Below are 17,628 nucleotides of genomic sequence, written 5' to 3' on the forward strand. Positions count from 1 at the left end.
CATGTGAAACATGTTACATGTTGTATAGTTAGTAGCAGTGAGTAGACTGCTAATATTTTTACTTTCTGACTTGTATCAAATTTACTTTAGCAATAATAGTTAAAATAGACCTTTAAATTATTCCAGTGTAGGATGTCAAAGGAAAGTGCTGCGTTTGGACCCCCCTAGCATCTAATCACAGACAGAAAACTACTAACTTTCATTCACAAAATTATCTTGACACCTGGATCTAATTACAAGCACCTAGCAGGGATAAAATGAGACATTTGGAAGCCATTTACATAACAACAATAAATGTCTCATATCTAATCAACTAACCTGCTGTCTTTAAATAGTGTCTGCTCTAATATGAACTCACGACTAATACTGAAAAACTAGTTTCTAGCACATATGGTACACATCAGCTGGGATTAGTGGTGTTGTTATAGTTGGTGCACAGCTCTGCAAAAGCAGTACTGATACTGTAAAAACAAGTGACAAGTGTATGTAAAGTACACACCCAAAGACATTGAAACTTGGCTTCTGATTTATAATCCACAGTGTCAGTGCACTCATATATCATGAAAAAGTGGTACAGGAGATGTATATAAGATGGAGTTCTACTGTAAAGTGGTTTTAGATAAACATTTTTATCTTATTTCCTTGCACTGTATGTTTTATGTAATGATTAATGATTTGAAATTGCATTATTTTAAATCTTACTCAAAACAAACTAAGCTAGTTGCTCTGCGAGGCTACATATCAGCATTGTTTTAAAGGTTCTGTATGTAGGAATCATACATTCCTTCTCATTAGCGACACCTATGGGCATTGAGCTTGTATGCTATTGCAGGTGATGTCCCCAACATCCCTCCGCTGCTGTACGCTCACACACAAACACACATACAGAGGCTTCTGTTGGGCTGTGGCGATTTTCTGGTGAGAGCGAATTCACACCGCCCAACCTGCAAAAATATGCATTAATCAACCACCTGAACCTGACCCGCAAACCAGCTTGGGTTTTATTCTACTATGCCAAAGCCTAGCTCACGCAGGCAGTCAGTGTGAGTAAAAATGGATACACAACTTTTTTTTTTTTTTTTTTTTACCAGTGAAGGGTTTGAAGCTGCAGCAGTGGCACAAACCACACACATCCTGTCATGCTTAGGCAGGAAAAAAATGTGCGTAAATGTCCGTATGAGTTCCAAGTTAGGTAAACATGATATGAGAAGCTCATAAGTTAAATACAGCTAATGTTCTTTGCATTGTACTGTAGCCAGCTAAACTATTTGAAATGATAGATCAATTGTTTTCCCCCTTGGGCAGCGACACCAAACTATCGTAGTCTTGTAGCCAAAATATTTCATATTTTATTATATTTTATCGTTTTGGTAGTCCTATAAACAATGATAACACCTGAGGCACGTTTCTGATCATGTCACACATTGACAACTCAGTTACCAAAGCTTCAAAAAAACAAAATATTAGTTTGTTAGCTTCAGATAGCACAGTTGTAGTTCTTTCTTTCTTTCAGTTCAATCATTTTATTTCATCTTAATCTTTCGTTTGTGTCCCTTCTTATATTACAGCCTGGACAACTTGGGTCATAACATTACTGAGGTAGGCAACATTTAACGAGACAATATAAACTTAAAAAGACATGATTCAGTCGTTTTTATTCGTCTTTATTTTTCCACAGATAAGTTTTACTACTGTAGAACTGTCACTTTGAGAAGTTAGTAACTCTCATTCATAATATTGTCATTGTATTATGTGGTTTTGAGGATTTTCCATTGTGTAGGCTGTGTAAATGATGATCTGATATGATGCTCATTTTTGTTTGAAACATTTGAGTAGCCAGAATATACATGTGCAGATTATATGGTGAATCAAATCCAAACCCTCCTTCCCTCTTCAATTTTCACATTTGTAGCACTAACATGCAAGAAAAAAAGCAGGGAAACAGTCAATTTAGAGGTACATTTTTAAAAGTCTTTTTCTTTTTTTGATGGAGAAGAATTTTCGGTTCAGCCCCTGATGGTTGACAGTCCAGCCAGCACCCCTGCATGCCAGCTAAAACAAGTATAAACTTGATATTACTTTTGAGAACAATGATTTTTCTAGCTCAAATGTAAATTTACTCTGATACAATCTTATATAGTGTGTATTTTTAGAGTTGTTGGCTGTGGCTGCAGATTTTATAGGCTCTGATACTATTTGGAAAACATTCACCTATAATGAAAAGCAGACATTTAAGGCTCCAACAGTATCCAATTTTGTGCTTTTTTCTGATGATGTAGGCACAATTTGATCCAGTTTAGTGGCCATTATGACACAATGGTACAATACTTATTGCAGTGTTGTGTAGGCCAAATCTCCGGTTCACTATAAACAACTGGACTGGGAGTTAGTTTCAAATGTTCATAAAATGTTATCAGTGTTATAAATATCCAACCTATGAGTGTACTATCAAACATAGGACAGCAATATCTTTCCTAATTTACATGTTAATGGTCATATAAATAAAAAATGACTTAAGCCAAAATATATTCCATACACTTCACATTAAAGATTTATTCTGCATGCCTAAATTGGATGGTGGTCTTTTCAAAAAATGGTGCAGAAAACCGAAAAGGAATGTGCTTGTTTTATAGCTTTCTTTCCCTCTGGCGCACCATGAAACACACATTTCTCAAACTCCTCCAATCACCACAAGAGTAAAAACACCTCACCCAAGAACCTCAACAGCATTCCCTAGAATTCCTTTTCATCCTTGACAGTTTTTGATTAACCTTTGGAGACGCAAAAAGTGGAGAGAATATGTACAGCAATTGTTTTCCCTGCAGGAAAACTATGATGCAAAAAGTTTGATGGATCTGCATTAATATGTTTTAAAACAAACTCAAGAAAGAAGACATTTATCACTTTGACCACAAGTGGTGCCAACAAGCACATGGCAGATCCCCTGAAGAGCCAAATATGCAGACTCAAATATATCTTATTGGAAACAGTACAGTAAGACAGTCTTCTTTAAAGGAAACTTTAACTATTTGTATTGAAGCTCCACAGGGAAACTTTACTGGGAAAATAAAGTTGTGAAATTGTGGTCTCTATCTGAGTCACTTGGAAGGATAGATTTACACAGAAAATATCATAAATCTGTATAGTATTAAGAAAAACCTTGTGACCCTTGCATCCCTCCAGGACCAGCAGTATTTTGTTTGACTCTACAGCTACAAATATATGTGGGATAGAACAAAGATAAGTCCTCTGTAATCTAAATCAGTGACTTCAGACTCACAGAGTCAGAACTGAGGAATAGAAAATGCAGATCAAGGACACAATGCATGGCTCTTTGAGAGCAATTTGGCCATGAATGTAAACAGGATATCTGAAACATACTGTCTAACTGGAGAATAAATAAAGGGATCTTACATCCATCTTGAAACTTCTAAATTTTCCGTTCGTAAATCACAGCAAACAACATGACTTCATCCAAAAGATTTAGGCCAAAAAAGGAGGTAGTAGCTGCCAAAAAGCCAGCAGACTCCACAGAGTAGGTAGTAATCTGCAACTAATTTGCATTAACAAGACATTTTAAAGGTACAGTCTGTAAGATTTAGTGGCTTCTAGTGGTGAGGTTGCAGATTACAACCAACTGAATAGCCCTCTCCTCACTCTCCCTTTCCTACTATACGAGAACCTACAGTGGCTGTGAAACTTGTGAAAATAACGAAAGGCCCTCTCTAGAGACAATCTTTGGTTTTTCTGTGCTGGGCTACTGTAGAAACATGGCGGGCTCTGTGGAAGAGGGCCTTCTCCCTATGAAGATAGTGTTAATTCTAAGGTGAAGAAAACACAATGATTCTGCTTGGTTCGTCTGCTAGGTGCCATTAAATTCTACATACTGCATCTTTAACTTCTGGGTCGTATGTTGTATTAGCTCTATGATCAAGAAAGGAGTTTTTCATGTTAAGTAACGCTGGTATTTTCAGATTTTCAGAGTTCCTAAATTTGTTTACTTAAGTATATTTTAACAGATACTGCTATAAAATAAGCCATACTATGGAAATGCTTTAAACGTATATAAAATATATATAAAATGTATGTATAGTGTAATGACACTATAAGTTAAACAATTAATGGTGTCATTAGTTGTCAGTTAAACAACTAATGGTGTCATTACGCCAGCCAAATACATTTTCCCTAACAGGCAACCCAAATGTTATTTATTAATATGGCGCTTTTCCACTACACCGTTCCAGCACGACTCGCCTCGCCTCGACTCGCCTCGGTTCTTTTTGCGTTTCCACTTGGGAAAGTACCTGGTACCTGATACTTTTTTAGTACCTGGTCTGGTGAGGTTCCAAGCGAGCCAAGCCGGTACTAAAATGTGACGTCGACACACTGCTGGCCGCTGATTGGTAGTTGTCGCGGAAGCTTCATGAGCCGTCCCACACAAGAATCAAATCCGGCATTTTTAAATACCGGCAACAGCGTTACAACCATAGTTACAGCCATACGGCTCAATTTTCTTGCTTTGTGTGAGACAGTGAGCCTCATACAGCAGCAAGTACACCACTGCTTCAATGTCCTCCATTGTTTATGTGTTTTGTGTCGCGTATAAAACAAAGTCACGGCAGTTTCGCGGAGCCGTGCTATGACGACCCCGCCCACGTTGAGTAGGTACTTTTTTTGTAATGGAAAAGGAACCGTACCGAGTCGAGGCGAGCCAAGGCGAGGCTGGTCGTGCTGGAACTGTGTAGTGGAAAAGCGCCAATAGTTAACCCTTTATAGATTATATCTCATGAAAAAGTGGTACAGGAGCCCAGATGCCCTTTAAAAAACATGTTAATTAAAGTTACTTAAGTTATGTTTAACTCCTCTCAGCATTTAAACAGAATCAAATAATGTGGTGTAATACAGGCTCTATCAATTTGTTTCCATGCTAAAAATGAATTAGAGCAGTCTTAAAAAGTGATATCATACAAATATGTTGGAAACATAGTTTATTCAGCTGTGTTGTGGTTTCCTCACAGTAAAATCATGAGCAGTTACTGATTCAAAGGCCACAAAAGAAATCATGATGAAATTTAAAATTGTCCAGACAAGATGCGATATTCTAATAATATAGCTACACCATTTAATCAGCGTGACACTGCTGTCAAGTTGACTATGTATTGTTAAAAAGCATTTATCAAATATGTTAAACAACAACGTAACAATGGAAGCACCTTATCTGCAAAAGCTGTAGTTTATTATCAAAGAATGGTACCATTGGATGCATGCAAGTAATGCAAATGTTGTATACAAATCAGCAATGTGCATGACAGCGGACAGCTAGGAATTACATAACGAGAAGAAACAATTTGACTCATGATTTCTAAAAAAAAACATAGTCTTGTCATTTAACTGTTTCAACAATAATATTTTATATAGTAATGTCAAAGATAATACCAGTGTCTTTCATTCTTGTATGATCTATTCTACTTTTTTATGTTGTAAGGGCTGACATAAGTCTTACTCAACCAGAACTTAAAGTTATTGCTTTAAGGAAATGAGAAGGTATTCATTGAAGGAAATGGATATTTCTAAATTGAGAATTGGTTTAGATAAGTGGGACATCACAGTATTTGCATCAAGGCACCACTTATTTTATGCGAGACCAAAGTAACTGAACAAGTAACTGGCAGACGTTGAGTTAAAACACTGGTATTTTCCTTGAAAATGTAACTGCTATTTTACAATTTGTTCATTATTTCTCACATGAGGAATTAAACACGGAAATCTGAGTACACAGTCTTTTTCTTGCTGGTCCTTTGCCCAGCAATGGATTAATTAGTGTACCCACATTATATCCTACATGTTTTACACTGGAACATACAAGACACACAACAAAATGACGCTATGATTGAGACACTGGAGATACTAACTTCATTCATTGTTTACTCCATTGTGAATGTATTCAACATAATGTCAACTTGGAATGTTTGAAGTGTGTGCTTCGTTTTAAATCAAAGCATTTAGTTATTTAACTTTTAGTCATTTACTTTTTATATTTTTTATAGAATTTTTTGTTTTTTTTATTTATTTTTCTGCCTTCATATATCTACAAATGTTAAGTGCCAAATATTTGCAGCACATGTAGGATGCTTGATGAATTTACAAATTGATTTGATAGTTTGAAAGATGTCATAAAAAGATTGTCAAAATGGTTGATAGCTTGTAATGCTATCTGTTGTACGTTTAATTTGCCCAGCTCTTTATTTAAAGATATATTCTAATTGGTGACAATGCCATTACAAAACCCCAGATTTGCATACTACTTGATATGTCAGAAAGTGGATGACATGACATGAGTGAGTACTATGAAAAGAGGGATGTTGCGACACGGCTTGGGGCTGAGCTGTGGTTGTAAAATCGGGGTAATGGAAAGAGGTCCTTATTCAAACATGATATTCGAAGCTTGACGCAGGCAGTTGGAGGAGTCATGAGGCATGCTGTTGTGTGTGATGTTGTTGGCATCCAGACGCAGATGCTTCAGACGGGAAAAGTTGATGGGTCCAATGAACTTGCAGAAACTTCCCAGATCAAACTCTGCCGAGAATAAAAAACACAGAGTGATCAAAGTTGGCAAAAAACCCTCAAAGACCAGCTTGTCTCAAAATGTTCATGTACACTTGAGTATTGTATGCATTTGATATATGGTAAAAAGATAAAATGCCTACAGCACAACAAGATAAAACATTTAGATTTGTACAATGGTTTCAAGATACTAGTAAGTAAAAATTGATGATTGCCACTCACTGTTGATCTCATTGGCCTGGAGGTAGAGATTCTCCAGCTGCTCGTTGATCTCAGGGATGGACTGCAGCTTGTTGAAAGACAGGTCAAGCTCCACCAGCGATGTCACATTGAACACTCCAGCTGGAAGTCCACCATCCACTAGCTTGTTGTGGGAGATCCTCAGGGACTGCAGTACTGGCAGCTTGCTCAGGTATCCTGCTCCGACACCATCAATTTCGTTGTAGTCAGCATAGAGGATCTCCAGTGTACCGGGGATTCCAACTGGCAGTTTCTTCAGCTTGTTGTGGCTCACGTCCAGGGAAACTAGCTTCTTCGGCCCTTTGAATGCCCCTGAGATGCTTTCAGAGGTTAGCTCATTGTGCTGAATGTTAATGTACGTCAAATTCTCCTTGTCAGACAAGAGACCAGAGGGGAACTTGCTCAGCTTGTTGTTCATCATCTTCAGCTCATCAAGGGCCTTTGAGGGAGGGATGATAGGCTCTGTAAGGTTGTTGTTGCTGAAGAATAGTTTCTCCAGGGAGGTGAGCTTGTCGATTGTACCCTTTGCTACCTTTGCATTGGTGATCTGGTTCTGGTCAAGTACCAGCCAGCGGAGAGTATCAGTAACATTATCAAACACTCCTGCCTTGATCTCCTCAATCAGGTTGTTCTGGAGGTACAGGTACTTGATCCCTGTTGGAACTATGGGAACAAACCTGAGCTTGCGGCTGTCACAATACATGGCGCTAGGGAAATTCACTGGGCAGTCACACTCTTGATTACAGTTGGGGCCAGAGGGCCCTAGCATTGAACCAGGCTGGTAATCATAGTCATAATACTGGCACAGGGCCATGCTGACCATTACAGCCAACAGCGGTACACGGAGAGGGAACATGGTCTCTGGAAATCCAACAGACAGAGGGGAAGGGGAGACAAAAGAAGACAGGAGCGTTAGAGTGACCAAGAACAGTATTAAATCTTATTCAGATCATTCATGCATAAAGAATTTATTATAAAATTGGGGACATGATAAAAAAAACCCAACACAAAACCAAACAAGAACTTTTAAACCATAATGCAAAAAGGACCCGAACCTTCCCACCTTACACAAAACATACCACCACACCCACTCCCCACAGTATTATATAATCAGTGAAGAGTTCATGTCAACCAATTGGAAACCAAAGAGTCCTAGAGTCCTTGACTCAGTTCTCTGTGTCGAGCCACATCATTACATCTGTAATTTGACCCAAACAGCACTGTTCTCAGCACCACTTCATCTATCAACTTGAAAGTTTTCTATACATAAACTGGAAATGGGAGCAATAATGGGATGCAGATGTTCCAAGAACACTATTGCACCTATGTTGTGCATGTGTATTACATATAAAAAATCCTAAAAGAAATGATAATTGTCGTTAGTTAGGTTTCTAAACAATGAAAACAAAAAACAGATAATGAAAATAAAACCATGAATATGTTTAGTTTCATGGCTGCACAAACATAAAACCTGCAGACAATGCAAAACCAGGGTGATTAATTCCAGACCTATGAAAAATGCAGACAGACACTGGATCCAAGTGCAACAGATCATTATCCAAAGCCTAAAGCCATCGGAATCTATAAAACAGTCATAGGAAGTGTGTATCCAAATAAATGTATATATTCAAGCATGTAAAAACTCCTAATAGAATATGCAAACCATAAAGCATTTACCACTCATTTTTTGTTTCATGCACTGTTACTATTGCATTCTTTGTTGCAGCACTAGCCACTGCCAAAAGCCCTTCAGTGACAACTGATAATCCCACCCGGAAAGCAAAAAATAAAGAGGCATAATCAAACAGGAAATCACAAATCCATTCCTCCATATGCAAGCTTACCTGTGCTTCTCTCTGTTCGTGTGTGAGGGGTGGAGGGCCAGTAGGTAAGAACACTGTGGTGTTCAAAAACTGGAAGTCTCTGGAGAAAAACACAGAGGGAAAGAAGGAGGGAGGGGGAGGAGAGAGAGGGGTGGATGGAGAGACAGAGGGAAAAAAGGAGGAGGGGGGAGGCTTCTGCAGCAACTTGGAGTCAGGTCATCATAGAAATTAAAGATGTCATCTGTCCAGTGGACCACCATCCAAAACTTCTATTAATTCACCAAGAGCAGGTGCAAATGGTGCAGGGATACAGCACCACAAACAAGCTAAAAAATGTATGCTACCTCCACCTTTTCCACCTTTCCATCAACAACCACCTCTTTTAATCATCCTCCAAATAATCATGCCAAAGTGTTAACAAGCACAGGCTCAAGTTGCAGTTAGGTAGGCTGGGTGTGGAAAAATAAAAAGAGTAGAAAAAATTATGCTGGAAAAATGTGAAAACAATCTTTGGCTGCCATTTAATCCAGACGCTGGTTAAGAATACATTCCGGTGTACCTCTTGGGTCGTGAATAAGGCTTTGGAAAATCTGACAAAAGGGTTAGGAGACGGCCAGAAAAGACTTGCATAACATTGACGCAAACATTGCTTTTCCTTCTCTGTCTAAGACCACTGTAAGGGGGGGGAAGGAAGTTTAAAGCAGATCCAAGGGATCTCATATATCTTTGCAATGAAATACTCCACTTTACATTCTTGTACCATACATTTTTTTTCTTCTCCAAGTACTTTAAAGCCCTGTAATCATTCTTCGTATTATATTCCTCTCTATTAGACAGACAGATGAACAAAATGGACTAGGGTGGTGGTTTACTCATCTGAAAGGTGCAGTGGAGAAAGGGGGTGGGAGACAAAAACAACCAAATGTTTCTGCCATTTGTTGGGGAACGTCCATCACACCGTCAGAGCATGCTGGGAATTGACGCCTGGATTTAATTGGTCGCAGTATGGTCTGTTACGCTACTCACTTATACTCTTCTCAGAGACGATCTTAGACACATTTCTCATGTGTGGACAACTTTCATACCTCACATTCTATCTACCGATATCTGATTTCCTGAGATATGTTAAAAAATGTATGTGCTCATTTTTCTTTTCCTCCCAGACTGGAACATTTGAATCTCCCAATTGCCTTTTCAGAACTGTTTTGCCCTTGATTGCTTCTGCAGGCTTTTTTGACTCTATGATTAATCTTTCTCATCAAGTTATGCATTTGAACAGCTAACACACACACCCACTTCATATATCTAAAAAGCAATATGAAGAGAGAGAGATCAACAAAGAAGTTTCAATTTTGGTGTCAATTCTATGGCTTCAGCCACAAATTGGTTTTTATACACATTACTCACCAGCTTTGCACTTTTTGACATTGGAGTCTCTATTAAACTTCATTCTCACAAGGGCCAAGCAATGTTTCTGTTTGTCTGTTTTATGTCACTTTTAGTTTAGCTATTGCATAAAATCTAAATCTTAGTAAACTTTATAGTACTAGTTGCTGTCCCATTTCTGAATTATTTGAAGTATTTCATTTGATTGCCTTTTATGTTAAACTGAATAAACAGAGTTAGAGGATGGAGATAGAGGTTTAAGGCTTACTGGATGTGGATGCTGTTATAAAATTTTGTTAACCGGACTCTCCCTGCATCCCGAAAGTCTGCTGACTAAAATGTTAGAAATGATTGGATTGATCACATAAACTTTGAGGTTAAAAAAGGGATGGAATGTTCCTTGTTTGGGAAGCCAAAACAAACTTTGGGCCACTCAAGTACACAATGCCTCTCTAACCTTCCACAATGAGAAGGCAAAGGGTAATCTTCAACAGTCATCTAAGCACATGTATACATCTCAGATTTATGAGGTGAGAAGGCAGAAAATGTCCTAAAAGCTGTTTCTCTGAATTCAAATGGTTCTGTTAAACTCTCTATGTTATTTTCTGTTCCTATCTTTGTTTTGTCATTTTATCTGAATTATTTCATTCTTTCTCAATTACTGTGTTTCTGAATAGATAAGAAACAACTCCCTCTTTGTACTTTCCCATGTGTGTCTTTCCTGGCTCAATGACAGATGACTTCAGAGTCACAGTTGATGCCCCAAAGGCCAGCAAGCCAGTCAATGGTATTGTTGGGTCACCAATTTGTAACCTTTTTAAAGTCACTTAACACATGTTAAATCTAGTATGCAGCCATTTGTGACACAGCTGATGTTTATTTTTGTTATAATTCCTGCAATGCTTAACCCCCCCCCCCCCCCCCAAACTGCATACTGTATTTCCTTGGCATCCTTGTTTATTGTCATTCTTTCTTTAATCTTGTTATATTTATTATGTTGTCTTGTTTCTGAATTCAGTGTAGAATTAGTACTGCTAATACCAATGAGAGTCAACACTAGCTGTGCCACAATTCAGGGTCTGGACCCTCTAAAGGTCCCTTTTACAAAGGTGAGTCAAAGGAGACCTAATATAGATTCGCAGCAGCAAGAGCAGACAGTGGAGTTCATGACACCTTGCGATATATTTGCCATTGTATATTGGAGATACGGTATAGTTATAATCATTGCATTTTTGTGTAATTGATGTCCTCTGAATTCAAGACAAAAAAAGGCTGCATGCATTGGAGGATCCTTACAAATGGGGCTTAGCTTGACGTATTTGCTCTACGAATGCACACTTAAGACGAGTTGAGTTGGTAAAGGAATGCTGTACTTTGCTACCTGTGCAGTGTGATATATTATTGTGCATATTAATGTGCATGTAGACTTTACACACAGGTGGCTTATTAAAGTTGCTTTTTTCCCAATTCTTTCCTCCTTTTCTCACTGGACTACCAAACTCCCTGTGCTGTGTGGTCCTTGTATTCATAAGTTCCACATTGGACCAGGTGAGAGAGATGATAGTAACTTCCATGACACATGGTGTCACCATGTTTCTTAACACAAGGAAGTACTTACTCTCCTGCTTATTATCCACCCCAGATTTCATGCACATTTTCATTCCAGCAGCTCGATCAACCAGTTGTAGTTGCTACTGTAGTGATTATTAGTTTAAGGCCACAAATTACTCATTTATACTGACAAATTATATATTTTAAGGACTTGAACCACCATCTAATTGTGTAATCAGATACAGAAATGTAACCTGCCCCCACACATTTTCAAGGACAAAGGACAAAGGACAAAACTAAATAAATATAACAAAATATTTATTTCTTGAGGGTAGTTTGTTTTTACTCAGCTGTTACTGTGGTGTTTTTGTATGAACCGAGACTTGAGCTTTTCCAGACTGCTGTTAAAGTGAAAGCTGGAAAACAGACATTGAGTCATTTTGCTTAGTCACTGTGCTTCTTCTCCTCGAATGTGTTGATGTCTGCCTCATACCCTCACATCCTTTCCATTAAACCAGATGGCAGACATTGGCTTTCAAGTGTGTTTTCCCAATGCTTTGTCCTTAACTGGAACTTGTTTAATTTTAATAGTAATAGATCATATTAGATCATACATTTGTGATTCATTCAGAAATTGTGTTTGGATTTCTTCAATGATGTCTTCTTGTATACAATATATGTAGAATGAACAGGACAGAAAACAAATGTATGGAACAATGAAAACAAAACATACATACAGTCTCCTCCCATATACCATATAGATATACACCATATTTAAAAATGTATATTTTTCTTAACACTAAACCCTAACCACAACCCTAACTTAAACTGTGTATCAAAGTTAGTTTGCAGCCCACTACCCCTTATTTCTTGATTGATTTGTGACTTCAGTGTGTTAAGATGTTGTAAGTAGTTGCTGCAGGTATGTTTTCACAAATAAAATAAAAAGAAAGCCTGTATTTCCCCAAACAAGCATGTAAAGTTATCAGCATTATTTGAAGCATCATAAAGCAATATGTTTCATAGTGAATCTAATTACTCACTGTGACATGAAAGGGATAGCGTTGCCGTTTCCACTGAGAATCAACACATCACTCAATGGCCAAGACATGGTATAAAACCAGTGAAAAAGGGCCAGAATTTGTTTTTTCTGAACTGAACATTCACCAAGCTTTGCTTGCATGACAGGGTGAAAACTTAATGGAGGGGGGATAACCCATTTACTTTTTTTTCTCACAACTTCCAACCGTTACAGATGAATAGATAAACAAAGAAGGAAATGCATGCAAGTAATCAGTGGTGTTTGTTATATGTGGTTGTATTGTAGCACAGTAATGCTTTGCATCTCATATAAAATGTATCCTGTTGCAGTACAGGTACAAAGTGTTGTATCTGAATGTCTGAAATAGTTGTTTCTTTTGTGATATTTTGGTTTGCAAGGAATAACATTTTGATAAATTGGACAAGACTGACTACAAGTTGTTTATACTCTTTTCTTATGACACACCAGTTTATATTGTAAGGGTCCAAAGCCTTCAGATACAGGGAAATAAAACTTTCCTTTGGTGTATACACAGTCTACATTGTGCCCAGCATGTTTGTATCTTTTAGGGTTGGTTTCTAACTGTGTTTGTGTCAGTGTTTGTGAGAGCCCAGAGTGAAGCTGTTCCAAACTGATTATCGAGGCAGGAAAACACATTCTGACATTTTGCTTAGTCAGCCTGCTTCCTACCCTCAAATTTGTTCTCACTGGCTTTTCTCGTAATTTATTTGACCTATTACAGTAATTTCGTTGAGTTCCTTGTAATAACGCCATGTGATGGATGGCGTCCTCCAACAAAAAAAAAAAAAGTCAGAAGTTCAGTTAACCAAAATTATAAACCCACTGATGTTTCAAGACTGATTATTGCCAGGCTTTCTGCACCCAAAACGTTCTGTGCAACTATTCTCCACAAAGCTGTTCTGTTATCTGCTCTAGTAGTAGACTTTGACAATCAGATTATGTTAACATATGGTATCAATCTGTGCAAGGTCTGCTACATGTAAACAACATATTGTTTTTAAAGTTTGACAGTATCTGATAAGAAACAAGAAATGTTTATCATTACATAACACATAAACAATCAAAGGGTAAAAATACATTTTCCATTCATAGCTGACCGTTCACTCAACACCTCTCCCAAACAGCAATTGTCGAACCATAGTTTAGGAACCATAACCAGGCAGAAAAGGCCAGTCAAGCTTTGAATTCCTCCACATGCCGAAACGGTGTGCATTGATTTGTAGTAAGAGTAGTACTCATCTAAAGATTTTGAAGCATGTTGCCTTATTATAGCCTTACCAAAACCAAAAATACATGAATAAAAGAGTTCAGAATTGATTAAATATTGCAAAAACTTGCATATGTAACATCAGTAAATGGGGGATGGGGATAACTTCATAGTCAAGTCAATTTTATTTATATAGCACAAAACCACAACAGATTATTTACTCTTTAATTCACTGAGACCCAACATTCCCCCCTTAAGCAAGCACTTGGCAACAGTGGCAAGGGCAAACTCCCCTTGATTGGGTAGAAACCTTGAGCAGAAGTGACCCCAAGGTGGGCGGCCAACAGCCATGACTGGTTGGGTTGAGGAAGAAAGAGGGAGGGCAACAATAATATTAGAAATATAAATAAGAATAATAGCAGCAGTGGAGGGTATAAAGCTGGACAGCAGTCGGACTGCAGCTGAAGGTCTCCTGTGAGATGAGAAAACACAAATGCGTACAGATGGGAAGGGGGAGGAGGAGAAAGGAGCTCAGTGCATCATGGGAAGTCCGCTGGCAGTCTAGACCTATAGAAGCATAACTAAGGGCTGGTCCAAGGCAAGCCTGGGCCAGCCCTGACTATAAGCTTTATCAAAAAAGCTAAGTTTTCCACTCTTAAAAGTAGAGAGAGTATCTGCTCCCCGGACCGGAACTGGAAGATGGTTCCAAAAGAGAGGAGCCTGATAGTTGAAGGCTCTGCCTCCCATTCTACTTTTAAAGTTTTAAGGAACCAACAGTAAGCCTGAATTTCTGGGAGCGCAGTGTTCTAGTGGGGTAATAGGGTAATATGAGCTCTTTAAGATATGTCTGACTATTAAGGGCTTTGTTGGTGAGGAGAACAATTATACCGGTAAATTCTACTCTGGATTTCACATGGAGCCTGTGCAGAGAAGCTAAAACGGGAGAAATATGATCTATTTTTCTAGCTTTTGCCAAGCAGTACACATCCAGCTGCATTCTAGACCAGGAGAGTTTTAAGAGACGTGTTGCAGCAGCCTGAACTGCAATAATTCGGTTGACTTTTTCTGCATACTTTTGAGACAGGATGTGCCAGGTTTTTGCAATGTTAAGTAGGTAAAAAAAAAAGGCAGTCCTTGAAATGTTTTATGTGGTCATATGGTCAATAGTGAAAGGAATTAAACCATATCTTATTAATAGTATTATTTACTGTAATATTACTTTTATATGATGTCAGAAAGTTGTTCAACTTTGTATTTAGTCTCTTTCTGCATGAGAAGGCATTTAAACAAACCATCACCATACTATGAGTTTAACTTCAAAGTGCAGCTAGTGAAACATAAATCATAGATGACATGAAACAATCTGGCATGTGTGAAAGTGCAGTGCAAATTTTATCTACCCTGGCTACTTATTCCTTGTCAACGCCACAAACAGTAGCATCCACAGATATATAAATACAACCTTGCGAGCCAACAAAAAAAACTTTACACATGTACATGATCTGACAGAGGTACACAGATGGAGATCCAAGCATAAAGCATTAGCAAACAGGGATATTCTGGGACATCTTGGCACTGACACACAGAGGCGTCTAATAAAATCTCAGACAGCACTCAGACACCACCTTCTGTTCCTACCATGTGGCCATGTGGTACTAAGCGCTGCGCTTAAAACAGAGAGACTCATCCGCGGGCGTGCCAAGTGATTCCCTCACCTTGTCTCATGGGCTCACATGTGCTGCAAGATGAAACCGTCACTAATATCAGACAAGAAGATCCACTTAACACAACAGACCGCTATTACTCTATGTCTAATTATATCTTCTATACCTGTATCACACAAATACTATTTTGAAATGATGTACAATTTATAAATTAAAGTATAAATTATGAACTAGACCAGCTAAAATGTATTTTTATCATATAAAGGTGTCTGACACAGTATAATTGCAGGGCTTAACACATTGTTGTGGTGTTGACAGAGGGAGTCAGTTTCTTGTCACTGTCATATTATAGGTAGAAGACAAGTAAAAGCCCAGGTGCTTGTGTGTGTAGGCTACAGTTGATGAATGTAGACTGGATATGCAGATCGTAGTAACCGTCTGCATAAATCTGATTTTCAGCAGGATCTCACCACTCCTCGCTTCCAACATGGAGAGACAGTTCAGGTTACAGTAGTTGCATAAGCGCCACAAGACAGGCACTTGACCTGCACACACACACACACTCACACTTGCATGTGCATCTGAAAACACACAACAGGCGATACCTGTGACTAAAGTAGGTGACTTACACGCACGCACACACACACACACACACACACACACACACACACACACACACGCGCGCGCGCGCGCGCGCAAACAGACACACACACACACCCCTAGACCCACACAAATATTGGCAAAGGGCCTAAAGCAATAAGTCTAAGTGATTATCGTCTAGAGCGGATAGATGTCTGTTCAGGAGATCAGGTTGCACTGTGCACTGTGCGTATGTGTTTCAGAGGGAAACACAGCAAGAGAAGAAGAAAGTGCTGTACCAATAACCACCACATGGGGGCAATAGATTGAAGTACATTCACGCTCCTGTGTTGAGCTGACTCTGAGGTGCTCGGATGAAGCCAGAACTTAAACACTGATACTTTTCAGTCTGTCCTTGTCTGAAGGGGGGAAAAAACAAGATCCAAGTCATATCAGAGGGAGTGGATTTTTTTAGCCACTCATAACACTCATATATTCTTGTTTTTTCATAGCTTCTTTTTTTGTTAGGACATTTGCAATATTTGTAACTTGATTCCCCTCATTGGCCATTTAAAGAACACTGCTCTGTATGGTGGCCCAGAAAGGACAACTATTACTCCTGGTCTATCATATAAATTAAAGTATATCTGCAAATACAAATACAGAATAAACTAATTAGTTGGAGTGTAAAAATATACAATTATATATTTTGCCTTTAACAGTACCAGTCAGTTGTTCCCATTCACTTGAATGAGAAAGTGTGTGCATATATTTATTAATTTAGCTATTTTACTCTCAACATCTCCAGTCCAGTCCAATTTTTATTTCTAACATCTAACATCAGAGATAAATACTATGCCAACTAGAGCATTAGGAAAAAGTGTATTACTGGTTAAATGTTAAATGTGTAAAAATAAAGACATATGAGTGGAGTAATGCTCTGATAATTAATTAAAAGGAGAGAGCAATTGTGTGGGTAAAATGTGAAATAGGACCAAGCAAATAGAAAAAGCAAAGATTAAAAAAACTAAAAAAATAGCCAAAGATTACATTTTTTTCCATTGCTGAATTTTAGCTGTAACTTCATCTTAGCTTCTCGGAGATAAAGGGAAAAAAATATTTTATGTATTCTTTTTATTTTTATTTTTATCAAATAGCCTGTTATTGAAATGTGTTGCTCCAAAGACTCCATACCATTCAGTATAATGTAAAAATGTGTGAGAGGGAACAAAATGAGAAAACCTAGATGAGCTCTGATCAGCCTGCTCAAAAGGCAGAACCACTGCTCAACCACTACTGTCCCTGGAGAGCTCCATTTCTTTTTTCTTTAACCTAAATATTCCCATTACAGTCTCTTAAATGACTGAAAGACTGTAAATCACTGGTGGCTCAGAGGCCAAAAATGGTCCCTGTGCAAATATTTCTTTTACCTCAGTCCACAAAACCCATCACTATGAGTTAGAGGCTGCAGAGCTGAATTAATTTACCATAAGTTCAATTTTTAAACTTTCTTTAGACTCTCCATTCAAGTGTTTTCACTTATGGGACTTG

The 17,628-nt window shown here is 38.2% G+C and overlaps 1 protein-coding gene across 1 annotated transcript; it reads right to left on the bottom strand.

The window, feature by feature from the left end:
* Nucleotides 1-4,979: 4,979 nt before the first annotated feature.
* Nucleotides 4,980-8,700, bottom strand: lum (lumican). The gene is made up of 3 exons (XM_062443878.1): nt 8,649-8,700; nt 6,787-7,665; nt 4,980-6,576 (listed from the first exon to the last, which is right to left on the bottom strand). The coding sequence occupies exons 2-3, from the start codon at nt 7,658-7,660 to the stop codon at nt 6,422-6,424; spliced, it is 1,029 nt and encodes a 342-aa protein (XP_062299862.1). The 5' UTR covers nt 7,661-7,665; nt 8,649-8,700; the 3' UTR covers nt 4,980-6,421.
* Between the last annotated feature and the right edge of the window lie 8,928 nt (nt 8,701-17,628).

Source organism: Scomber scombrus, chromosome 22 (genome assembly GCF_963691925.1).
Source record: "Scomber scombrus chromosome 22, fScoSco1.1, whole genome shotgun sequence".
Lineage (NCBI taxonomy): Eukaryota > Metazoa > Chordata > Actinopteri > Scombriformes > Scombridae > Scomber > Scomber scombrus.